This window comes from Accipiter gentilis, chromosome 6 (assembly GCF_929443795.1).
Source record: "Accipiter gentilis chromosome 6, bAccGen1.1, whole genome shotgun sequence".
NCBI classification, from domain to species: domain Eukaryota; kingdom Metazoa; phylum Chordata; class Aves; order Accipitriformes; family Accipitridae; genus Astur; species Astur gentilis.
The window spans coordinates 12,490,891-12,515,346 of record NC_064885.1 but is presented as its reverse complement, the minus strand read 5'-3'; the positions used below and the strand labels follow the sequence as shown (position 1 = coordinate 12,515,346).

Sequence of the window (24,456 nt, the reverse complement as noted above, 5' to 3'; positions counted from 1 at the left end):
CTTGGGAAGAGCAACACAGACCCCAAGGGCAGAGATGCTGGTGGCAACAGGGGTCTCGGATTGAGCTGAGCTGGGGTGAGTGACCCCAGGGCGGGAGCTGCAGCGGGGCATGGGCAGTTTTGGGGTTCATGCTGGTGAGGACTGCCAAGGATAGAAGAAACAGTGAAAACAGCAGCCATGGAAGGAAGGATGCAGGAATGTAGAGGGCGTGGGGAGAGCTGGAGGGGGAAATGGGCAAACAAGACTAGAGCTTGGGCGAGGAAAACACCACCAGAATTTGAAAAATGCCTCTAACTTGATACGCTGGGCCAGAGATGCGCATGCAGTGAAGATCTGCCACCCACCTTTGCGCTTCAGGCCCAGGGAATAGCTTAGCCTGGGGACAATATGAAAATGGTCTAATGACAACTTGTTTTGTGGAAGAGTGAAGAAAAAGGAGAGGGGGAGATCGTTATGGCCCATCCAAGCTGCAGGACCACTTCTCCAGCACCATTCTGTCCACCATGTCCTTTCCTCTGCCCAGGTCACCCTGCCATATCTCGCTCAGCCAGGAGTCAAGAGAAATGGATACATAGAGGAGCCAGTAAACAGTTTACACCATGTGCAGGGGCAGACAGACTGAGACACTCCAGTTCAGAGGACACCTACAGGAAGAAGGGTCCAGCAGTGCCACCCAGATGTCAAAGTGTACAGGATTACAAGCGAAGAGAACAGAGCCCAGCGCTTTGCCAGACCCCTAATGAGCACTACTATCCATCACTGCAGTGATTCTAAGCATAATTAATTTCAGCAGCATGCCTGCCTGCCAGCTGACTCCACTCTTTACATTAATGACAGTGAAATCAGAATTTCAAGGGGAAACCAGTAACTGCAAAGGAAGCTCCACATACTGCACAGCAAGGACCATTAGCATGTTTTAGTTAAGATCATCCCCTTTCTCTTAATCAAGGCTGTAGCAGCAAAATACATTGCTCTGCAGGTGAAGCAGCCAAGGGGCTGGGGGCAGCCGGTGGCACCAGGTGGCAGCAGCACACCAGGGATGCTCCCCTGCCCGGTCAGCCTCTGCCTGCTCCTTCACCTTCCTAAGGAACTGGCAGAGAACAGGGACTGCCAAAGGTTCTGCACGATGCCACACGGGCTGCCATCGCTGCGCTGATTCATTTGCCATCACAGCCAGTGAGAAGCTGAGACACCAGCAGAGAACAAGACAGAGCCCTCATTCATTTCAGTGGCACATGGAGGAACCATGGACCTAAAGAGCCCTCACTGCCTCCATGCCATCCCCACCCTCAAGGCCTTTCATCCCAAGCTGGCAGAGAAGGGATTCAAAGCCAAGGCTCCAAGCTAAACTTCATAACCACCGGACTAACAGAGACAGAAAGCACAGCTTTGGCAAGCATTTCCAAAGCCCCCTGTAACTCCAGCCTGTCGTCCTCCAGTTTTGTTTGCTTTTCTTTAAAAAAGCAGTTGGGACATTTTGAGTCACAATTAAGCCTTTATTCAAGTACAAACAGTTGCCTGGTCCCTACCCAAAGCAGTGCAGATGGACCTGTCCCAGCTGCAATCTACACTCCTGCCTGCTCCTGGTTCTCTGCCTGTAGCCCTGGAGAGACATGTGGGCGCTGGCCTCCCTCTCACTCCACCACTGGCAGCCCCGTTACCTCCCTCCACACCACACCATGCGAAGATTTTAACTCAATCTCAGGAAGGAAGCAGCAACAACTTCAAGGAAATGGTGCTTGCGCTACTGAGGTCACATCCCAGGCTGGAGTCTCCAGGCTGGAGAAGCGCTGTCTAAACGGGTCTCTGCAAACACTCACTTCTTATGCATCAGGAGAATTCACCTTTTAATTCCCATCAACTTGTGGACTCTTAACAGCCGCAGTTTTCTTTGAAAGGCAATCTTTGTGACTGCAGAAAAAAGCCTGAAATATGTGATCCAAATCCACCAGAAGGCTTAGAAATCAAAAGATAAAGTCCTGAAGTGTGCTGCTCCCCCTCTTCACCCCACACAAACTTTCCCCAGCCAAGGTCAAGGCTCTTTGGAGCACCCACCTGCAATACATTCATACTCACCATCTGGATACTTTAAAATAATTTTGACTAAATAGCAGCAACACAACTTCAGCCCAGTTGCCATTACAAATGTAACTTCTATTACTCTTATACAGGTGCATAAACATACTAATTTGTATTATTTTAGAAGTCCTAAGGTTTCTAAGGCATCTGCCTGCAGCCAGAGGACTGGACCAACGAGGGAACCATACCCCTCAGTAAAAGCAGCTGGAGACCAGGCAGGATACATTTGGCATCCAAACTGGTACTAGACTAAACTGGTACCTGCCTGCAAGCATCTGAATCTTCCCTGGGACAGGCAGTCAATAGAAACAGTGTCTGAAAGAAAAAAATATTGCTATTATTCCAGGTGATCACATACCCTATAGTGGTCCCACAACACTACTGGGTTTCACAGCCCTGAGGCAGCCACACTTCCAGCTCCAGCTGTGCCTCCTCTGCACTGAAACCCCAGGGGTTGTTCTGCATGTGCTGCTGACCAGAGGCAGACCCCAGGGGTTGTTCTGCATGTGCTGCTGACCAGAGGCAGACCCCAGGCCAGAGCCCATGCTCCATCACTTGCATACAAAATTTCTAGGAGAGCCTATTTTCTCCAAGGGTCGTTTTCTTCCGTGGGATTAAAATGAAGCATTTTTTAGCTACCCACATAAAAATGTACATGAAAAAGCTACAACCAAAACTACAGCATGTCTGAGGGGACAATAAAGCATCAAGATTTCTTCTCTTGACTCACCCAAACCAAGCCCAAGTTCCCTGGCAGCAACCCCCCAACCAGCTGCACCAACAAGATGAGAAGGATCCTGTGCCAGGGTCTGCAGCACTGGCAGCTATGTCCAGCCACTTGAAACATGGCTGGGAACACACACCTCTGCTCAACGCTCCTCCCTGCTCCTGGTGAAAACCCAGTTCCTCTCTAAAACTTGCAGTAATTGCACCATTATCAAATTAAGTACACAACTCCACCTTCCACAGGAAGAATGCTCTAAAACAGAGCAACAAACATCTGCTCAGGGTTTCTAGCATCAAGCTACAGGAAGACAGATGACCACAAGATGAGAGGAAAAGCTTTGAGAGCTGTTATTAATAAGTTAAGAGCTCACTTTTGATTACATGTTCAACTTGAAATCTCTCACTTTTTGCTGAGCACAGTCATCCAATGGTCAAAGCTGTCAGCTCCTGCAGAAATGCCAGGTTTGTGGGCAGCTTCTCTGGATGGTATGTTATGACGACAGGCTGGATGTCCTCCTTCCCCATGCCACTGCAGAGAGGAGCCCTCTCAGGGCTTCATGTTGTCACTGTTGCTCTTCCCAATCAGACATGTACAGCAATGAACTCAGAAACTTGCCCTTCATGAGGCTTTTTCTGGGGGTGGTATCCCTCCCAATACCAACCAATACCTAACCTGACCTTTAACAATTCCCCTTTATCACCCCAAGACCCCAAAATCTCTGGTTAGTTAAACTGGAGCCTCTGCTCTTTAATTTCTAGGTATGTGGAGCCTTTGAAAATGTGTTGCACTTTACCAGTGGAAAATCATGTGAAGGGACTGCCTTGCACACTGACCTGCTTTCATTAATAAACTCACCTCAAACGACAGGGGCAGGAAAGCAAGTTCAGGTGAGCTTAATTGCTACCATGTCTGCTCTCTACCATGAGCTTAACTGTTTCTAAAAACAGTGCTGTCCATGACATCCTCTCAAAAGGCACTCTGAGAAAGGGAAATCCCCAGCCAATCAATAAAGGGAAAGAGAAGGCAATTCGATATATATAGCAAGTCCCCTGTTTGTCTAGCAGTAAGAGCTGCATAAATTCACATGCACTGTCCCTTCCCCACTGCCAGCTTCTACCAGGACAGGGCATGAAGACAGCCATGTGACAAACTTGGTACTGAAAGGAGCCTAAGGATTTATACTCATCTGTTGCAATTCACACAAATTTTTTTAGTGCTAGGAACGGAGCCTGGGATTTCTTACCTTTAATAACTGACTGTATTAAAACTCATTAAGCATCAAATTCCTGCCTCTAAAAGGTTTAGGACAAAAATGAAACGGATCAGATTTGTTATATCTAAACACAAAGACAAATTTCAGGAGACAAGGGGATTTTTATCATCTTTGCTCAAATATGAGATAGTCACCTTCCTCCTGTCAGCGCATCACTGATACGCACAGAGGAAATGCCACTGCCACTGAAACCAGCGGCAGATCTATTGGCAATTTCAGCTGAAACCAGATTTTCCCCAGCACTGTGTATTCATTTCAGCACATGCTCTGTAATGCAAGCCAGCATCCAGGGCTGCAGCACAACAGCTCTGGGTGCCGGCAGTAATGGAAAACAGGCAGAGTGGAAAGCTGTATCTTTGAAAGAAGTTGAAGTTGCAGCACTTGAGGAGGTATCCCACTTATCTTCTGTCGCTCCAGTAACAACCCTTTGCTCTGTGATTTTTGGGGGGGTGGGAGGAAACAGAAGCTGCAGCACGGCTATCTGCAGCACAAGTGTGGTGGGATCACACCCGCTGGGCTCCCTGCTCCCCAGGGAACTCCAACAGATAAACTGGCTGCTCATTTGAGCTTCGATTTTGACCGATTCATCATGAGTAAAACATGCTGAAAATGTGACTTCCTCTGCTACAAGACCTATTGAACCTTGTCTGAGAAGTCTGAGTAACTTCCTCTCATATTTCAATAAAAGAAGGCAAGCCCACAGGCAGAACAGTCTCTCTCATACTTCTGGAAATTCCTCTAGCAGAAACACCTATTGAAGAAGGAAAGATGCAGCAGAAGAGAGAGGGAGGGAGGGGGTTTTCACTTTTCATCAAGTCTGTGTTTTATTATAAAACAAAACTGTTAGTCCACTTTACAGGATGAAAACACTTTTGCTTCCTCTTTTGCCTCATTTGGCAGCGGCAACGAAAGCTCTGCACGCTGTTTCCTAATGAGGCAGCCAGAAGACCTGCACAGAACCTTTGCATTCAACAGTTTTATATTAAAAAATAATCTCCATTCACTCTCCATGCTGAACAAAACAGGCTCTGTCTAGGATCATCTTATCCAGCATCCAAAGGTGCTTGGCTACCCTCTTTCTGATGGAAATACTGAGAACAAGCAGTAAAAAGGTACCCATCTGCCTGCTGGCATGCCAGGAGTGGTGACACTCCCCAGAGAGCAGAGCTAGAAGACTGAATATATTAACTTTTAAAATTACAGGAAGGGGAAGGAGCAAAGAACAGAGTAGGTAAGAAATGATTCTGCCCCTGTCCAAGGAAGTGCAAAGGACAGGAGGGAGGGGTATGAGTTGCTTGCTGGCACATACCAGTCCTGGCATCCACTCCCCCTGTGATTCTGCATCCAGTTCGTGCTGGCTGCCTGCCGGTAACATGGCATTCCCTCCAGCAGCTGCCTGCAATATGTCTCCAGGCCACCCTATAATGAGCACAGTACCTTGGATGCTAGAAGCTACCAGCTCTCCTAACAGGAACAGTCAGTGGTGTGAGTCAGCCACAGGCACAAGAAAGGACGTTTACCAATTCTTCAGACAAAAGCATGCCCGTTCATTCATTTCTTCTGATCATTTATTCATCTTAAAGTACTGCAGGGGCTTTCCTGCAGGCCCTGCTCCTCTCTAAGTCCATCAAATCTCTGCCTGAGGCAACTCCATTAATTATCACTTCCTGCACCAAGTCTCATCCCTCACCTTCAGCAAGCAGAAAAGCTCCTCTCCAACATGGTTCTTCATGCTACCAACCTGCTGTGCTACAAAAATAAAGCATCTGCTCTTCTCGGCTTGGCACTATGATAACTCACAGAATCACAGCATTATACAGGAACACAGAGTCAACATGGATTGCTTAATGTTTAAGGCAAAGATTAATTTTGCCCAGGTCACCCCTCTGAAAGACACTGCCTCCCCAAAATTCCCACTTGGTATTCTCACCAGGCACTGCAGACACCCACTCAAAGGATCATGGCTGCCAGGCTGAGGAACAGAAACGAAGCTGTCACAGCTGTCGGGCCAACATCAGCAGAAGGATCAGAGCAAAGCTGCTCCAGCAACAACTTTGCTTAAGGTACCGTTTCCACTCCAGGCAGAGGAGCACTTGACACTGCCCTATAAGATGGTGAAATCTGGCAAAGCTACAGGGAAAGTCTGGGACTTGCTCTTAGGTCCCCTCGGGGATTTCTGCACATACGTCCAATACCTGGGAGTCTCCCACCACCGCCCCTTCCCTTACCGCAGGACTTCTAATGAAAACATTGTGTGTTGTCACTGTTATATGCCCTTTAGTTACAACTGCCACTAGGAAGACACACTACAGGTTCAAAACCCCCTGGAAAATAGGGACTTCACAGCTTAAACAAGCACTTCTCCTTTGAAATCAATGTATTTTCTCTCTGCATAGGCAGCTAAATCCAAACATGAAAGCCCAGCATACATCAATAACAGACATTCAGAGCCCAATGTACTTTTCACCTGCCTGAGTTAGAGGCAACAAGGCCCTAGCAGGGCAGCAGTGTGGGAGCTGGAACGGAAAGGATACACAGCACTGGGTTAGCCTGGGGATGATAAAACTCCCTAATCTAGTAATAAAATTAATTTATAAAGGCACTGTACTGCACCAGGTCTAGTACCAAGCCAAGCCTAGCAGTGTCAGAGCTGGCATCAGTACCAAAATTCACGATCACTTGGTTAACAGATCATCAGCTCAGGTAGGCTACAACTTTTATGTGAAGAGCCACCACTGACCTCAGCTCTGTTCCTCTCCCTGGACACACTGTTATTCCTTCTTCCTGCAAAAGGGAAGGAGGCAGCACACAGAGTCCCTCACACCTTGTAGAAACCCACTCCAGACAGAGGAGTTTCCTTGCTGCAAGCAAGATGAGATTTCTCTTTGCCCAGACTCCCTCTCTCTATATCCACAGCTACTTGCTGGGTTTGCACACACATCCATGGCCTCTGGATATCACCAGGTCACCAGAGAAGGTGTGCAGAAACAGGGGCCACTGGGAGCTTCCCTTTCCTAGAGTAGTCGCCTCTTGTCAGCTGCTGTAAAGGGCACAGATCGGAAAAACACAAGCCAGTAGCTCCCCTAACAGAGAAATACTAAGCACTGACACTTTATAGAAGCAGAAGATCTCCCCTCCATACCAGGCAGGTGATGAACAGCCTTGTTCAGGCAAGAGATATGTTTGCAGTGGACTGAGAAGAACCAGGCACTTTGTCTAGAAGCACAAAGGATTCAAATACAGAGAACGAAAAGCTGATACCCCAGAAAGATGAGACAGAGTTAATCACCCTGCATGGATCCCAGCCATTAGACTGTCTAACCCATTGGTACTGTAGGGAAATGGCTGCCCAGGAGCACAGCAGACAGAGGCAGGCAGATACTCATCACACCAGAACTCAGCAGCAGTTCCCCAAGTCACGAGGGCCTCAGATTTTTTTTTTTAAAAAAAAAAAAAAAAAACAAACAAAAAACCCAACAAAAAACCACCCTCAAAACCAGCACTGAACTGTAGCATCAAAGGAACTAACTCCCACATGCAGAGGACATGAAAGTATCAGGCTGTGACAAACCCTGGAGTCACGCTGCTCATCACATTGGAGAGGGAATGAGGGGCTGACAAGGGCCCAGATCTACCCAATGGCACAGAAAAATTGACAAAAGGACTCCAAAACATGAACTGTACTTCAGCACAGCCAGAGGGAAAATTTAACACCCCAGGTCACTGGTAATGTACAGCAGACACAGCATCCTCAGTGGTACATAAAGCATCTTAAAAAAACCCAATACTGATGCTTCCGAAGGAGCTCACCAAATCCCACTTCACTGTGCCTCTTCTCACCAACCCCCCCCAATACATTACAGCTGTACTTCCCCCACCCAAACACAGCTTTCTGCCCCACCACACACAGGCTGCTCCGTTTCACATCTCACTTCAGCTTCCCCGAGCCTTGTGCCTGAAGAGGCTCACTACCAGTTACCCAAGTCTGACCTTCAGAGCAGCACAGGCTTTTTGGTTTGCACCCAAATGCCATGGACTTGCTCCAAAGTTTTCAGTAAGAATAGAACATTTTAGCCTTTGAGAAATTTAGTCTACCATTAGGGAAGGAAGGCAGAAGTGCCTTTGGCACTGGGGCAGCTGCAGCCCTGACCTGGTGGGAGGCAGGAAGGGGGCTGTGCAGTCTGGCCAGAAAGCAGAAGCAAGTACAAGCCCAAACAATGCTGACTGGGGTGAGAAGCAATGACTCCGTGGCTCCTTCTGTCCTCCTAAACCTACACCTGAACACCCCGGGTCACAAGTTGCCCATCGGGTGACAACGCTGCCAGGAGGTACCGGCAGGCAAGCCATGCTGCAGGAAGCACAGGCGCCAACCCGAGCTCTGGGCTGGGAGCCAGCCATGCTCTCCCTGAGTACCCTTGGTGAGATGTTCTCAAAAATGGGTGTAGGTGCCTCATAAATGAGATATTTAACAGGACAATGGCTTCTCTTGTTCACATTAAAATAGTGACACAAAGTTCTACCTGGCTCTGTCATGCTGTGCGCTGGTGGTAACAAGTGCTACGTGCTAGTCATGGTCCAGCAATAAAGTGCACTTCCACCGATTACTTTGAAAGATTTAAAAAAAGAAAAAAAATATTGTGAATCCAGGCCATACAGTTGAAATAACAGAGGCAACTGAATACATTTATGTTGGATTGCCACAAGGCACTCATCCACTCAGAGAAAGCTGGCTACTTCAACAAGTTTCTATAATAAAACAAAGCAACAAAATCCTCTGAAGCTTCCAGAAGGAACAATGCAAACTGCACCCCTCGCTCCGAGCAGTCCTCAGTTTCAACAGAGACCATCAGAGAAAGACTGGCAGAGTCTAAGCAATTGAACCGACTGTAAAGTAGAAATGCTTTGAGGGCCCTTACCATTAAGCTGTCACTCACAAGCAGTACCATGTCCAAGCACGTTCTACCAGAGAGAACAATTCCACAATTTCATTTTGCAATGAAGAACTGGTCAGGTTGGAAAAGGAACAAGGACTCCACTTTCCAGTCAGTGCTGAGCCATGAAATGGAAGAAAGCTGAGCTCTAGAGAATGCCCTGCCGGGAATGTGGGCTTAAGTTCAGATATAAGACTTTGCCCCCGAGCAGATAAGTTGTGAGCCGCATCTACCTATGTCTCTGCTGCCAGGACAAACTCCTCCAAAGAGGGGTGGAGCTGACGGTGGTTAGCAGCCTCAGCAAAAGTCACCAGATTTGGCTTCTTGATAGGTCTCAGACAGAAGTGCCCAATATATAGCCTGTACTTTGCTATCAGAACAGTCCCATCCACCTTATTTCTAGCTAACCCCATTCACAAGGCTTCCGTAAATCTCAGTCCTCATCGCCAACCCTCCCGTGAATGCCGTGCCCGTTCTCCACAGTGCAATCAGATCCACACCCTTGCAAGAGACAGCACGATATTTCTTTCCCCCAAGAAAATAAATATTGGCAAAAGCAAAACTCTATTGTGCATGCCCTGGACAGCTGACCTTCACAGGGTTTATAGTGCATGAGATCAGCTGTATCAAACACAACGTTGAGCAAACACTCCACCTAGAAGATAAGCGATACAATCCACAAGGGAAGGAAGATTGGTATTGCTCTAAATCACAGACTAAAAGGAGTAAGGCACCTACAAATACACACAACAAAAAAGGAAGCCTCTGAGGCCAGTCACTTGATATGTGTTGAAACAGAATATACAGACACGGCCTATCCCAAGAGAGGAGAGTTACCTTTAGGCAGGCTTCTCCCTCTTGAAGAAGAAATTTGAGGGCAACTCTCAACTGAGAAACAGCAACAAAATCAAAATAATAAGTAACAACAAAGTCGTTACCACTGCTAAGAACAGAAGCCATCTGTTTAGTTTTGTTGTTGCTATGTCCCATTAACGTTATCTCCCCTAGGAAAGACAAGACACTGCTTTCAAATCTACCATACACAGATCACTCAGCTCTGTGGTAAGATGCTGCAGAACAAATCCCATGCAAAACTATTCTCACAATTTGATCCCGATCCCCATCCCCAGCAGAGTGCAGCACCCTGGAGAAGGGGAAGGAGCGCCTCCAGCTCAGAATCCCTCCATTCCTCAGGTACATCAGAGTGAATGGAGACTCTGTGCCAAAACCTCAGCACAAGGAAGGCTGAGCATAAATGCAGCAGGAGAGCTGTCGGGGAGCCAAGTCAGAAAGAGTCTTGATGGACTCTAAACCTCCATGTGCATCAAACCCTCTCAACAGCTGTAAGACTGACCAAACCAGAAATAAACAAAGCAAAGCTGCAGGGAAGTAGGATGGCAGGTAAGGGGGATGTCTGTGTGTGCAGCCCAAAAAGGACTCCAAGAGCTCAGGGTTAGACAGAAGGGCTCCCCAGTACCAGCACATGCTCTCTGGCAGGAAAACAGGCTCATTTCAAACAGGATTCAAACACTGAAAGCGTTTCAGTTTCATTTCAGCTCACGTTCCCATTTAAAAGAGCTGATTTTCCTGCACAGGCAAGGAACCAGACGCTACCCTGGTGTACACAGCAGCACGGGGCATTACTGCTGCCAGAGCTTTTCAAATCAATCACAACATCTAAAGCTCTGGCTGCAAAGGTGAAGCACCTCACACCAGGGGAGTTCCCTTCCTCATAGAAATTCATCATCTCCAACTGAAAGTATGCCCAATTTCCTTGAATTTGGTTCTGGGCCATGAGGTGCAGAGGCAGCTGTACTTGTTGCAAAGGCAGAGAGCAAGACAGCAACCAAATAACACACACTCGCAAGTAGGCCTGAACAGGCATTTACTATTTATAAGCTAATCATCTGATCCCTCCTAAGGGAAATCCTATCCTTTTGGGCTGTTGAGAGCGCATGTAACTGCACAGTCTCCGCAGGATGGCTAGGGAGGAACAGAAGTGAGGCAATTATATCCGCAAGGAGCACGCTCAAAAGTGCCAGGACAAAATTCCTCCCTGCTCTGTAACAGCACCAGGCATCCTCCTGGAGAGCAAGTCAGGGATTACAAACAGGGATTAACCTATTACACGAATTTGCTGAGAGCAAAGTAATTTGTAAATAGCAATCTTCTCCATTCATCGTTATCTAAAAAAGATTCTGATCTAGTTCTGCAAATGTTGACGTTTTCCTGCAAGCAGCAATAGAGGAGAGTCTCACGATAAAAGCCCGCATCAAAATCCAGAAACACACCAACAAGCAGAAAACTGGCTGGAGCTACCTTAGAGGGTGGACAAGCAGGATGGAAGAGAAAGGTATGAACTTTCGTAATCGCTTGCTAGTTATCAATTCCTGGGGGAACATTCCTGTCCTAGGAAGTTGAGTGTGATGTGTAAGTATGCAGCACTGATTTTTTTTCTCCTGTTCACCTTTCTGCCTCATAAAAATAATCTGGGTTAGATTATACTGCTTCATTTTCTTGTAAAACAATGCTCAGTCATTTTGAACACAACTGCAAACACTCTTTCAATGCGACCACACACACACCCCTGAGAAACAATCTCACTTTCTCTCTAGCCTCTTGATTTTTTTTTCACTTACCAGTTTATTACTGAGAACTCTCTCCCTCAGATGACAGCAGCCTCTAAAGACGAGCTGAGGATACAGAATAGGAATGGAAATTGCTCTGTTTCAAACACCACAGATTAAAGTGATGTCTCTTGGAGGAGACTGCCCAGCTCCAGGAGCAATCCTCACAAATGGGGAGGACAAGAACCATCCAGGTCTGGTGCCTGCCTTCAGGTGAGCAAAGCTCAGCGAGATGCAGGCCACCAGGAGGGGGAAATCACTGCACACATCGGCCTCTTTACTCCCACCAGAGCCGGGACAAGGGTGACTTTGAAAAAGCCCCATATGAACAAAAACCAAAAGCAAGCCAGCATATATTTTGGAGGATCGAGATAACAATAAAAGCTGGCACAGCACCATTCTGCAAAGCCTCTGTATCATGGTAAGATTTAGCCCTAAAGCTTCCCTTGATTTTGGTTGTTTGTGGTTTTTATTTTTTTTCTTTTAGCTTGCTACAGACAAATCCGACAGCTCAGTGACGCTGTCAGCAAGACAGAAGGGCTGGAAGGACATTGCCACAGAACTAACAGCAATGATACAACTGAGGAAATTTCCTCAGTTCAGGCTCTTTCAGAAAAATCAAATAACTGTCACTGCCAGCGTAAACAGATTCCTGTAAACGCAGCAAAGGAAAGGGGAAACCAGAGGTTCCTAGAAATTAGTAACTATAAGTAAAACTTTTAAATTCATTTCCCAATCTTCATCTCATTAGATATTCATCCTCCAGCAAACACTTTGAAAGACATTATGGCCACCTTACAAACTCCCAAGCAGAGCAGACCACAGAACTTGCCAGGCTGTTAGCCAAGCTGCCATACTTGCTGCTGCTTTTATAAGAAAAAGAAAAGTATTGAGGCTTAATGTAAAAGTTGCCAGCAAAGATGAAGTCATAACTTGACTTTGGGAAGTTTGTTCTCATACTTCAATCTCTATCATTTAAAACTATACACTTTGGTTTCCACGCACACACTCATCATCAGCCACACCGAATTCCCACAGTCCAACTTCTGTCCTCCACAAGTACATGCAGACTGACCAAGTCTCTCTCAACTTCTTGTTGGATGCAGCAGATGGAGTTCTCGCCACCACATGGCAGCTTTTTTTCACTTTTAATTCCACCCTCATGCATCGTCTCTGAACTCTGTCCAGCTTTCGCACCATGCACAGGCACCAAACTTGGGTGCAGCAGCGCAGAAGCATTTGCACCAGTGAGAGCTGAGCTAACACACCTTCTCCTCCTCCTCCTCCAGAGCCACAGTGAGGTATCAAAGACCTCCTCTGCCTGCCTGCCTCCAGCACCACTCCGTGTTCAACATAGTGATGAACCCAGGCAAAAACTACTGCTCCCTAGGACAGGCCTTGCTCCTTCCTCACTTGCTTCTCTGTTAGTGTAACAGACTATTCCTGAGCAGTTCGCTTTCTCTGGTAATAGATGCGTGGCCTCACCAGAGGTACAGTGCCAAACTAATCAGACCAATGGATCGGATCCTCATCTCTTATCTTCTGCTCAGCACTCTGAGTTGCTTGTGTGCTTCATCAGCTTTTAGCTGCAAACTTTCCTCAGGTCATTGACAAAATCAGCAGTAGGATCCTTAAGAGACCATTAACATAGTGTCCCAAATAAAGTTCTGAGAGCCAGCAATTTAACACGGGCTATTTTGAGCTCACCCCCTTCAGTTAATTCAGCAGGAAAACCCGAAGGCATCATATCACATGCTTTAGGGAAACCTACGTTTACAAGACATAGTTGTTCGAGTTTTTTTCAGTAAGCATCAAACCTACAACAACACCGTCTCCACACCAAACTTCAGCCACCAGCAGTTTCCAACCAGCACAGAAAGCTTTGCCGGCTTCTACCCAATACGGAGGGGAGGCACCTTCTCCAAAAAACTGCAAGGTGTGTGGGAGCACCGGGCTGACCCCACCAGCGGGGAGAAGTCTCCGGCAAAATAACCAGCTCCGCGCCGTTACCACGGTCGGTGTGGCACACGGATCTGCCGCCGCCAGCCCCTTCCAGCCGGGATCTCCTCGGTCCGTGGGAGGCGGGCAGCGAAGGCGCTGCCCTCCCGGGGCCGGGGGAGGCGAGCCGGGCCCCCAGCCTCCGCTCCGCAGGCGAGGTCTCCCGCCGGCGGGCACGGCTCCACGCGGGGCTGGGGAAGGGCTGCTGCTCCCGGTACGGCGGGGCAGAGGCCCAGCAGAGCCGCCGGACCGAGCGGGAGGGCCGGCAGCGGGCAGGCTGCCTCCGCCCCGGACCTGACCCGGCGGAAGCCCCGCGTCTCCTTCCTTCCTCTTAACGTGAGGCAGCCTTCACCTCCTCCCCCCCGTCCCGGCGGTACCTCGGGGCCGCCCCCCGCCGTCACCGGCCATCCCGCGTCGCGGTGGGCAGCAGCGCAGGCCGGCCCGGGCCCGTCGGCCCGGGCCCGCCGCCACCGCCCGCCCCACCGGGCCCGGGCCGCAGGTCCGCCACCGCCGCCTCAGCGCTGCCGCCACCGGGCAGGCAGCCGTCCCTCACAGACAGGCCCCGGGGAGGCCCCGCTCACCGGGCGGCGGCGAGGAGGAGGAGGAGGAGGAGCAGCGGGGCCCGGCCGGGCGGCGGGGAGAAGCCCGAGGAGCGCCGCGGGGCCCGGGCAGGGCAGGGCAGGGCAGGGCAGGGCAAGGCAGGGCCGGGGCCGCCGCTCGATACCCGGGGGGCGAGGGGCGGCGGCGGGATGGAAGGGGGGACCCGGCGGAGTCTCACCTGGCTCCGTCCGCGCCGCTCCCGCCTCTGCCGCGTGCAGCTCCCCGCCCTGCCGCCCCCCCCGACCCGCGCGGCGCAGCCAATCAGCGCCCGGCGCCGCCGGCGCCGCTGGCCAATGAACAGAGTGAACGCGTCCCCGCCCAGCGCCACCGGCCGCCAGAGCACGCCCTTCTCCTCGACCGCAAGCCTATCCCGTGACCCGGCGCGGAGCGCGGCGCGGGGCGGGACCCAGCGCCCGGCGCCCAATGAGAAATCACAGCGCGTCCCATTGCTGCCAATCCGCGGCCGGTCAACCTTTCCCCTCAGAAAAGGGTGGGCGCCCACGGGGGGAGGGGGAGGGCGTGAAAATAACCGGGGGGGCATAACCGGAGCGGGGGGCGCCCCCTCAAGTGACCGGCCGGTGACCAGGCCCCCTTCACCCCCCCCCTCCCCCGGCCCGCCGCTCCTGCGCCCGCGGGGAACCGGCCGCGGTGGGGCCCGTGGGAGGGCGGCGGCCCGAGGGGGAGGCCGGGGGCCTGGGGGCAGAGGGACCCCCGCACCCCCTCCCAAACAGCCCCCCGGGGGTACGTGTCCCACACCGTCCTCCCGCGCAGGCAGCAGCCGCCCGCCCAGGGCCGTGGTGTGGGCTGGCATCGGGGGAGCCCGGGCCCCTGCCAGGCAGCGCCGCCTCCCTCCCCCGCCCCGAGCGGTGTCCTGGCCAGGGCGGGGGGGCGCTGGACTCCCGGCACAGGGTTGGGGCACCTCGGAGCCGCGGTGTGGCAGGCCTTCCCAACGGGCCTGCCGAAGCCTTTGGATGGTAAGAAGATCTTAAGGCCTCCGTGTTTTACCGGCCTGCTCAGCCTTCGGCAGCTGCGGTTCTCCGTGGCCAGCCGCTGCTTGCTGCTACCTGCCAAAGGGCTGGGTGTCCCTCTTCCCCACGGCTCAGCCCGCCGGGTTTCCCCATCGTTGGCGTTACTTCTGCCATTCTCACCTTACACTCAACCTGCCCTGCAAAACAGCCCTGCTAATATAGTTATGGGGCAACCTCAGGCTTTCTTACAGTCCAGATTTTACATTTCAGGCAGGCTCCCCATCCCCCCAGCGCCTGTGGGATGGAGACGGAACTAGCAAACCCTTGGGTGGATGAGGATGCTGCAGGGTCTCCCTGCCAGCACCTGGACTGGGCAGCAAGAGGAAGGGATGAGCCAAGCTCAGCCACAGACAGGTCTGGCGGGTTTTGGGGGGTGTGAATGAGGGGGGTATTGGTCCTTGGCCCTGGGGCTGTGAGCTGTGAGCGGAGCTGCCCTGTGCCTGGCTCTGAGAGGTGCAGGAGGGCTGGCAGCCTCCTCCTCGCCCCACGGGTGCTGGGTGTTGCAGCACTGGGGCCAGTTACTTGCGTTTATGATGTCCTGGTGTCACAGAGGTGTGCTGAGCACCCTCAGAAGGAAGTCCAAGCATGGCTGCAAAGGGTGCAGGGGCTCTGGCCTCACGCCCAGCGGGCTCACAGGCGTGTGCTGAGCTATATGTGACCACTGGGGCTTGGGCGGGGTATAGCAACAGCACAGGAGCAGGGCAACAGGAAATAGCTTGTGACTTGCTTTCGTTTTTGCCCCAGCGGAACAGACTTCGCGGCTCCTTTGGCAGGCCCGGGGACTGAGGGGTGATGGCAGGTAAGTACAACCAGCGGTGCTGGGTCTCAGTGGTGGGACAGGGGCCTGCCTGGGTCCTGCTTGCCCTGTCCTGCCCGATGCACAGGGACACAGTGCAGCATGTGGCCTGGGGCCCAGGACACTGCATGCCTGAGTAGCTGGGGCCCTGCTTCTTGCAAATGCATCCCGTGGGGCACTTTCTGCGGGTGTGTGGGAAAAGGGAAGGTGGGTAATGGCAGGGAAAGCCCCCTGGGTGGGCAGTGAAGGAGGGAACAGCACACCTGGGTGGGCAATGGAGGAGGGGGAGCACCCAGGGTGGATGGTGGGGGAGGGATCAGCAGCTGGGGAGGGGGCAATAGGCAAGGGGGCAGCACCCAGAGAAAGTGATGGGGAAGGGGGAGCAGCTAGAAGGGTGATGGGGAAGGGATCAGCACCCAGGGGAGGGGATGGGGAAAAGGAAGCGGGGGGGGGGCGGGGGGAAGCGGAAGCCATGGCATGGGGGCTCTGGCATTGACGGGGCTGCCTTGCAGATGAGCTACTCATGAAGGTGCGGACAGCCTTTGTGGAGCGTGTGAGCAAGCCGCTGATCTCTAGACTGCTGGACGAGCTGCTGGCCCAAGGGGTGCTGAGCCTCGAGGAGGTGGATGAAGTGCAGGATAGATACGTGGTGCGCACCGACAAGGCTCGCTGCCTCATTGACACTGTGCGCCTGAAGGGCCCCAAGGCCAGCCAGATCTTCATCAACAACCTCAGGAAGCACGATGGCACCTTGGCAGAGCAGCTGGGTCTGGCTGCTGACTCAGGTGAGAGATTCAGGGCCCTGGTCTGCCCCCGGCCACGCTGGGGCTCCCGGTGCCTCTGGCGGGATGCTAGAGGGAGACCTGGCCCTGGCGAGTGTCGGAGGCCTGAAGGCAAGTGGCTGTTGGGTGTCGTGTCACTGCTCTGTGGCACTGAGGCCCCCTTGCCATGCAGTGACAACAGGACTCTCAGGGGTGGCTGTCCCCCCTGGGGCTGAACAGAGCCCCCCAAGGGGCAGAGCCCAGCTCCGCTCACCTTCCCATGCCCTGCAACAGCCCTCTCTTGTTGCAGGTGCTTCCCTGTGTAACTGTGGGGCTTTCTGCTTGCAGGGCCTCCCGGTGCGCAGCTGGCCTCCCCCAGCACTGAGGCCCCCCTTGGGCCCCCCATCAGCATCCATGGCCAGCAGTGGATCCGGCAGTGCTCCCTGAGCGAGTACCAGCGCATCAGGGACTCAGAAGGAGACCAGGTGCTGCAGGCAGAGGAGATGAGAGGAGGGCTGGAACGTGGCCTGGCTGCCCTGCCGGAGAGGACAGGGGCTAGTTGAGGGGAGCCAGGGTCTTTGCTGACCAAGGAGCAGGGCAGGAGATGTGGGGAGATGGCCCAAGGACAGGGAGAAGTCGTTGCTGCACCTGTGGGCCTTCTTTGCTATTAGCTGCCTCCCAAGAAAAGCCCCCTGCACCCACCCACCGCTGAGCACTGCCTCCCTCTGTCCTCACAGATCTATCCCATCCATCTACCGCGGAACACGCGAACCCGTAGGGCCCTGCTCATCTGCAACATTGAGTTTGAGCACTTGAGCCGGCGGGATGGGGCTGAAGTGGATGTAAAGGGGATGACGAAGCTGCTGGAAGGACTGGGCTACATAGTGGACGTCCATTGCAACTTAACTTCCCAGGTAAAGGACTGCACAAAGCAGCTCCCACCAGTCCTGGGAGTGGTGCAGAGACCCTCCTTGCGAGTGTTAGTGATGGGGAGCTCGGGCACCACAGGGACACCTCTGTCCCCAATGGCAGTGGCTCCTGCCCACAGCTGGTGGCTGGGTCTCCACACAGGTGGTCATGGGAAGCTGATGTTCCTTCCTTATTTATGCTGGTTTGTAGGGGATGGCTATGGTCATGAAGGATTTTGCAGATCATAAAGACCACTGGACCTCTGACAGCACCTTCCTGGTCTTCATGTCCCATGGGGTCAGGGCTGGGCTTTGCGGGACCAAGAGCAGAGGTGAGACCACAGACATCCTTTCCCTTGACACCATCTACGAGAAGTTCAACAACAAACACTGCCGGGGACTGCTGGGCAAACCCAAACTGGTCATTATTCAGTCCTGCCGTGGAGGTGAGTCCCTGCTATGAGGTGCCTGTGAGGCAAGCAAGCTGGCCAGGCTCTCCCAGGGCTCGTCAGCCCTGAGCAGAGGGTGGGGACAGGACGGGACACCCCATCATCGCTGATGGCTGGCCCTCCCTTCCTAGACAAGGTAGGGCTCGTGATGGTGAGTGACTCCGCAGACCCTGCCATGCCCGCTTCCAGCTCAGCTCACACGATCCCTGCAGGGCTGGAAGATGACGCAATCTGTGAAGTCCACCTAGAGAGTGATTTCGCCACTTTACATTCCTCCACACCTGGTAAGCGGTTCCTGGAGACAGTTGCCCTGCCGGAGGGCAGGCCAGGAGAGGACTCCCATTCCCGATGCCATGGGTCTCCTCCACACCTCCTCCTCCTCCTCAGGGCGGGTTACTGGGGGTCCCCTCCATCTGGTGACCGCTTGGGCATTGCTCCAACAGCCTCTGGAAAAGGCAGTGTCCGCCAATGCCAGGGTACAATGCTGCTCCAGGACACCCACACATCCCTCTTAGTGACAGCACCAGGGCCCAGGGCTGTGTGCCCCTGCCTGGCTGCCTTCCCTTGCCTTGCCTTGGCTCCAGCCCTCCCCACCAGCTCTGCCTGCACTCCTCCCCCAGCCAATCTATCTCACCACAGTGGCTGGTTGGGGGAATTATCTTCTCCTGCTGGGTTACAGATGGCTCCAGGCCATGCCAGCCTGGCAGCTGGCATTGCTGGGAGCATGGGATTGCAGAGAGGCTTGAAGAAAATACATCCCTTCTGTCTTCCCTGAAAGGCCCTGTCCTTTTCCCATGCTGTGGGTTTAATGGGCCAAATATAATGATTTCAGAGAAGATGCCCATCTCCTGCTCCAGCACTCAGCGTTCATCACTGTTGCAGTGAAGGACACCAGTGGAATCACACTTGGCATCTTCTGTCTCCCCAGATACTGTCTCCTGGAGAAGCCCAAAAACAGGCTCCATTTTCATCCAGCGCCTGATAGAGCAGTTTCGAAACCATGCCTGTAACAGTGACTTACAGGAGCTCTTCCGAAAGGTGCGGCTTTGTAGTTAAGTGCAGGTGTGCCAGCAGATGCAGCCATGCCAATGGCCAGAAATACTGCTCAGAGCAGAACTCGGACCAGGGCATGCCATTTCTTGGCAGGCCTCTTGGGAGCAGGCTCTGTCAAAAAGGGATCTGGTTTGGGCTCGGAAGTCAGCTGGATCTCTGGAGCCATCAGCACCCTGCCATGTTGTGGGCACGGTACGCAAGAGCCTGGCCTGTTGGCACAGCCCATGGCATCCCTTGTGCCACCAGAAACGTGCCTGGGGATGTCCCTGGGGATGCCTCATGACTCCCTGCACTCTTCCCATGCTGGGAATGGAGCTGCTCTCATTTCTCTCTACTATCTCTCTCACCCCAGGTCCAATATTCCTTTGGAAAATTCCCTCAGCAGTTGCCATCACAAGAACGGACTACAATGCTCAGGAAGTTCTACCTCTTCCCAGGCTGCTGATCTCCTTGCCTATGGTGAGTCTCTTTACCTCACACCTCTGTGGCAGCCTTTTGTCTGTGCCCTACACCTGGTACCCAGCCAGTGGGGAGGAGCAGGGAGAAATTCCCTATCGCTCCTGGGCTCCAGACTTCGTGGCTCAGATAGGATATCCAAAGAACTTGTGTGCTGGTAGCTGGGGCTGGGCTGTGGCCTGATGAAGTGTAGGGATTGTGGAAAAGGAAAAGGAAAGAAAGAAAGAAGACAGAGAGAAAAAAAGGAAGAGAGAAGATTTCACTGGTCCTGGGTCCAGCGTTGGTTCAGTGAGCTGAGGGGTCCGGTGGACTTGTGCACCTGGGGCTTCAGTTTGTGTCCTTTTATCGTCCTTGCCCCTCCTTTGCGTGGGCACTCGAACTCATTAGGCTAATGAGCAGTTTGTGAGCCTTTGGGCTTGGGGGTCATTTGGGGAATAACTTCTCCTTCCCTGCAGACTCTGCCATTGTTTGATCTTTGTATCAGAACAGCTTATCAGAACAGGGACCTGCACACCCTCCAACACATCCTCCCCCTCCTGTTGCTGATGCCTGAGCTGATGGGCTTTTCACCTTGGTTCCTTGCTGCTGCAGGGTTTGTTGTTATGCAGAGTTAATCTTTAAGCAGAACTTGCCTCACCACAATGTTTGAGATATTAACTCTTTCAGTCTCTCACACCTCCCAGATGGCCGTAGGAAAGACAGGTACTCAAGCAATGCGTTTCAGTAGCCTGTGTCTCAGGCGCTTCTCAGTCTAATGTTCTTCGCAGGTGAAAAAATAATACACAGACAGCAAAAGTGTTTGAATTGGGGGTAACACAGCAGAAAGCTCAAGTTCAAGGTGAACACAGCCCTGTTCCAGAGAGAAAGGACAAGAGGAAAAACCACGCAGCTCTGCAGAAACCCAGTCAATCTCTAAACCAGCTACTTGTGCCTCCTCTGCTAGGCAATTACAGACCTGGAATAAAATATTCCTTGATCTCCTGTCCTCCCTTCCTTTTGTGGTCTCTAAACAACCCCAAACTGAGCCAACTCTTGCCAGGGAGCAGCAGAGACACCTGACTCTGGAGCACCAAATGCAAAGCTGGTTAGTGTCTCTCTTAACTGTTCCCAGACATTTGGTCCCCAGTTGCAACAGATGATCCATCACCCCCAGAGCCACTTCCGCCCCATCTCTGGCTTTACCTGTTGTCAAATAAAGGGATTTTCACAGCAGATGGCACTGCTCCTCTGCCTTTAGCCTGACTGGCAGTAGCTGCTGTTACATTGCCTTCTCAGGGGATGCTGAGTAGGCGGGAGGTGAGAAATCAGGGGGAGCTCAGGGAGGAGGGGTCGCCAGCTTCCAGGGCAGGCTGGGGAGGTGCGCTCCAGGGGGATTTCCATGCCTCACCCTTGCAGGCTTGCAGCATCTCCTTGCTCACGAGGCAGCTTCCCCCACTCCCCGATCCTCCCACTGCCCCCAAGGTGGAGGAAGGATGTGAATCCCTCTGGGAGCCAAGAAAGATCCTCAAACCTGTGTCTTAACGTGCACTGCTCCCACAGCTCGGCACGTTACAGGCCCAGTTCAGTTGTCACCTTCCACCAGCATCCCCACCGGTAAGCGAGAGCGCCTTCCTATGCCCACCGCCACCCTCCCTGTCCTCTGTGGCCACATCCAAACCATATTCTGCCTTGGCATGGATTCAGCTTTATTGCATGTTCTGCAAAGTCATAGCCAGATCCACAACCAGGTGGTCTGGCAGCAGGAAAATGAGAGGGCTCTCCTGCCCCCTCCTAGTGTTCGAGACACTCCAGCTCAGGCAGGACAGGCTGCGTAGGAAGGGCAGTGTCTTGGGCCACTGCCACCCCACGTCCCTGTGAGGTGGCAGGAGAGCTCAGTGGGATGGAGGTGCCGCTCTGCTCCGGCTCCAGGCAACCCAGGGTGAGAGAAGGCTTTGCAGGCAGAATCAGACTGCAAAGTGGGCAGCCGGTCCAGGCCGAGCCCCTTCTCACAGAGCCCCACGTCACTGCCCAGGGCTCCTCAGGTCACACACAGTGCTTGCAGAAACCCTGGTCCCCAGCGCTATGGTGGTGGCAGGAAATTGAAGACAGCAGTGATGAATTCTTCAAATTTATCCTGATGGACTATGTGGCCTGCACCTTTGATGTACTGGACCTCCGCCTTGGGGAAGAGGCGCTGGATCTCCGGGTAGTCTTTGGAGCTGCAGGACAAGGGAACATGCGATGGGAAGTATGGTCAGAGGTCCATCCATCCAGGTGTCTCTCCTCACCCTCCCCAGGCAGACAGGGATCCTGCAACTGACCATGTCCCCTTCCCTGCTGGGAAAGCCCAGGGCTGCCCCCAGGTTCCCTCTCGCTCTCCAGCACGTTGGTGTCACCAGCTGCTGGGGGCACAGAGCTCGCTCCAGGACCTTCCCCATCTCAGGGGTTTCCTCCCACCCTCGGTAGCTGCAGAAGAGCACAAGGGGTCAAACCACAGAGTTCAAACCGCTTCTCTCCATTCCCACCTGATGTAGGGAGAGTTGGATCCTCCCAAGAAGAGTGCAGGGCCAGGATATGGCTTGTGGAAGGTGGGAAAGTTCATAATATCTGCCAAGTGGTGGGAAATAGCCTCCAGGTTCACCCTCCAGATGTAGCGGCCCTCCACCTCCACCAGGTTGGTGAGGAGGAACTGTCTCAGCTGCGGGAGCTGCCACAAAAGGGTATTCTACACTCTTCTGTAAGAGCAACAAGCCCTCAAGACGTCCTGGCACCCTCCATCCTCCCCTCCACCCCCTTCTGCCCATCTCCCATGCTGTCACATTCCTCATCACCCCTGCAGCCCTGGTGAGATGTCCTCCAGCTGCCCATGAAGTGGCAAGTGAGCAGGGATGGAAAGAATCTTGTGGCCCTAAAGCCCTGTGCTCTGGTCCCAGGGACAGGCTGGGAGTGGAAACCCCATCCAAGGAGTGGGATTTCCTACCTGGACCACTGGACGCAGCTGATCGTCAGCCAGCTGGCGGGCCACAGAGCGGGGCAGACCATCCGGGATCTTCAGCGACTTCATGGCAGAGATGTAGGCAGAGAATTCGGAGACTGCTGCAGTTGCGATGGGACTGATGTCTACAGAGATGAGGCGCTCCACCAGGTCTGGCTGGGGGCATAAGCGGGGCAGATGGATGCCAGCCGAGATCTCCCCAGTGGGACTGGGCATGGGGCTCTGCTCCCACCCAGACTCCCTGAAGGCTTTTAGCTCCCTCCTGCCTCAGCAGAGAGCTCCATGTGCCCCTCCCCAAGTTCCTATTTCCCTGTGCCTTGGCATGGGAGATCTCCAAGCTCCCTCACCATCAGTGCCGGAGGGACAGGGCAGAGTGTGGGCTGGTGGACAGAGACTTGCTCCTGCTCCCACAACCCGGCTTACAGCTCTGAGCAGGACAGCACCCCCGACCATGGCGGAGAAAAGCCAGCTCCTGTGGGGCTGTGGGCAAGGCTGACACCCGTGAACAGCCCCCACAGGTGCCACCCCCCTCCTACAGCCTCCCGCTCCAGCAGCACCCCGCCCCCTACCAGCTCCCCCCACCAGCCCCCGGGAGCCCTGCGCCTGCCGACCCGCTGCAAGGCCAGCGTCATGGCCGTCTTGCCCCCCATGCTGTGTCCCAGGAGGATGCACTTGGTGATGCCCAGGTGGGTCAGGAGGTGCTGCACGTCCAGGCTCATCGCTTCGTAGGTCATCAGCGGGCTGTGTGGGCTGCCGCCGTGATTCCGGGCGTCCAGCGTCAGCACCTGCCTGGGCAGGGGCACCGTGTCACCCCAGCCCCAGGCACTGCCCGCCCGCGACCACCCTCCTCGGGGCGCTGCAGCCTCCACCCGGCCCCAGGGCCTCACCTTGCCGCTGCCGCGGCGCACCAGCGCCCTGGCCACCGCCTGGAAGTTGCCGTGGTTGCCGAAGAGCCCGTGGAGCAGCACCAGGGGCGACCGGTCCCCGCGGCCCCCCACCTCCGCGTAGGCCAGCTGCACCGCTCTGCCGGGGACAGGGCGCCATGGGGGGCGTGGCCGGGGATGCGGGGAAGGGGGCGTGGTCGGGGATGGGGGCGTGGACAGGGCGAAGGGGGTAGGGCCAAGGGCTGCCCTGCTGGCAAGGAGGGTGAAACGGCAGTGGGGGCTGGGCCGTGGCCACGGTCAGGGGGCGTGGCCACGGTCAGGGGGCGTGGCCGGCGTCCCGGCCCCACAGGCGAGCCCAGCCCCTTGGAGACGGGGGGGGGGGGGAACAGTGGCGCGGAGGCGGGGTTAACGCCGGGGGGCGGGGCCCAACCCCCACCCCGGGTAGCGGCCCCGCCCCTCCTGTCGGGAGCCCTCCCTCCACTCCCGCCCCGCGCGCGGCCGGGCCCTTACGTCACCACGGAGCGGGCGGCGGTGGCGGCGGGCGGCGGGCGGGGGCGAAGCCGCCATAGCGGGGCGGCGGCGCGGGCGCGGGGCAGCCGGCGGAGCATGATGGCGGCGGCGGCGCACGGGCCGTGACGCAAGAGCGCGCGCGGGCGGCCCCGCCCCGCCCGGCTGCGGCCGCCCCCTGGCGGCGGCAGGGTGCCGGCTTCTGCCTGCGCCTGCCAGACGCTCGGCGGCGGCAAGGTCACCGCCTGCCCGCGCGCTGCCTGCCGGGCAGGGAAACGGGTCCGTGTCCCCGTCTGCCGCCCCCCCCCCCCCCGCTCCCCCCCGGCCCGGCCGTTGCCAGGCAGAGCCCCAGGCCGGGCAGAGCCGGGCGGGACCGCCCTGCCGACGCGCTGCCGATCCTTATCG

General features: G+C 54.3%; 3 protein-coding genes across 9 annotated transcripts in view; 1 reads left to right on the top strand and 2 right to left on the bottom strand.

Annotated features, from left to right (window-relative positions):
- Positions 1 to 18,685, bottom strand: part of MTMR4 (myotubularin related protein 4) — a 62,784-nt gene extending 44,099 nt beyond the window's left edge. The window contains exon 1 of one of the 5 annotated variants that reach the window (XM_049802300.1): positions 18,459 to 18,685. The gene's annotated coding sequence lies outside the window, so the exon portion shown is untranslated. Of the gene's footprint in view, positions 1 to 6,009; positions 6,035 to 11,649; positions 11,773 to 14,012; positions 14,135 to 14,413; positions 14,464 to 18,458 lie in introns of those variants that run through there. The other 4 variants (XM_049802294.1, XM_049802298.1, XM_049802297.1 and 1 more) reach the window with 4 other exon arrangements.
- On the top strand, positions 14,865 to 20,669 carry LOC126039307 (caspase-1-like). 2 transcript variants are annotated; one of them, XM_049802303.1, is made up of 11 exons: positions 14,865 to 15,209; positions 15,474 to 15,617; positions 16,008 to 16,062; positions 16,572 to 16,844; positions 17,169 to 17,305; positions 17,558 to 17,734; positions 17,940 to 18,174; positions 18,309 to 18,461; positions 19,106 to 19,215; positions 19,583 to 19,689; positions 20,454 to 20,669. In XM_049802303.1, exons 3-10 carry the CDS (start codon positions 16,056 to 16,058, stop codon positions 19,673 to 19,675), a joined length of 1,185 nt encoding a protein of 394 aa, XP_049658260.1. In that variant the 5' UTR covers positions 14,865 to 15,209; positions 15,474 to 15,617; positions 16,008 to 16,055; the 3' UTR covers positions 19,676 to 19,689; positions 20,454 to 20,669. The 2 variants fall into 2 exon arrangements, with proteins under 2 accessions (XP_049658260.1, XP_049658261.1); XM_049802304.1 differs by lacking the exon at positions 15,474 to 15,617.
- Positions 20,670 to 21,350: 681 nt separating this feature from the next.
- Positions 21,351 to 24,159, bottom strand: ABHD11 (abhydrolase domain containing 11). Of its 2 annotated transcripts, XM_049802306.1 has the most exons (6): positions 24,055 to 24,159; positions 23,548 to 23,683; positions 23,272 to 23,445; positions 22,646 to 22,816; positions 22,191 to 22,372; positions 21,351 to 21,884 (listed from the first exon to the last, which is right to left on the bottom strand). In XM_049802306.1, exons 1-6 carry the CDS (start codon positions 24,150 to 24,152, stop codon positions 21,746 to 21,748), a joined length of 900 nt encoding a protein of 299 aa, XP_049658263.1. In that variant the 5' UTR covers positions 24,153 to 24,159; the 3' UTR covers positions 21,351 to 21,745. The 2 variants fall into 2 exon arrangements, with proteins under 2 accessions (XP_049658263.1, XP_049658264.1); XM_049802307.1 differs by lacking the exon at positions 23,272 to 23,445.
- Between the last annotated feature and the right edge of the window lie 297 nt (positions 24,160 to 24,456).

Bases quoted from the DNA above. Each gene is read 5' to 3' on its own strand.
- ABHD11 (XM_049802306.1), bottom strand. From the start codon at position 24,152: ATGCTCCGCCGGCTGCCCCGCGCCCGCGCCGCCGCCCCGCTATGGCGG. The intron at 23,446-23,547 runs GTGAGGCCCTGG...CTGCCCAGGCAG, and splicing joins TGCGCCGCGGCAGCGGCAAG to GTGCTGACGCTGGACGCCCG. The intron at 22,373-22,645 runs GTAGGAAATCCC...CTTTTGTGGCAG, and splicing joins AGCTGCGTCCAGTGGTCCAG to CTCCCGCAGCTGAGACAGTT.
- LOC126039307 (XM_049802304.1), top strand. The intron at 16,845-17,168 runs GTGAGAGATTCA...TTCTGCTTGCAG, and splicing joins GGGTCTGGCTGCTGACTCAG to GGCCTCCCGGTGCGCAGCTG. The intron at 17,735-17,939 runs GTAAAGGACTGC...GCTGGTTTGTAG, and splicing joins ATTGCAACTTAACTTCCCAG to GGGATGGCTATGGTCATGAA.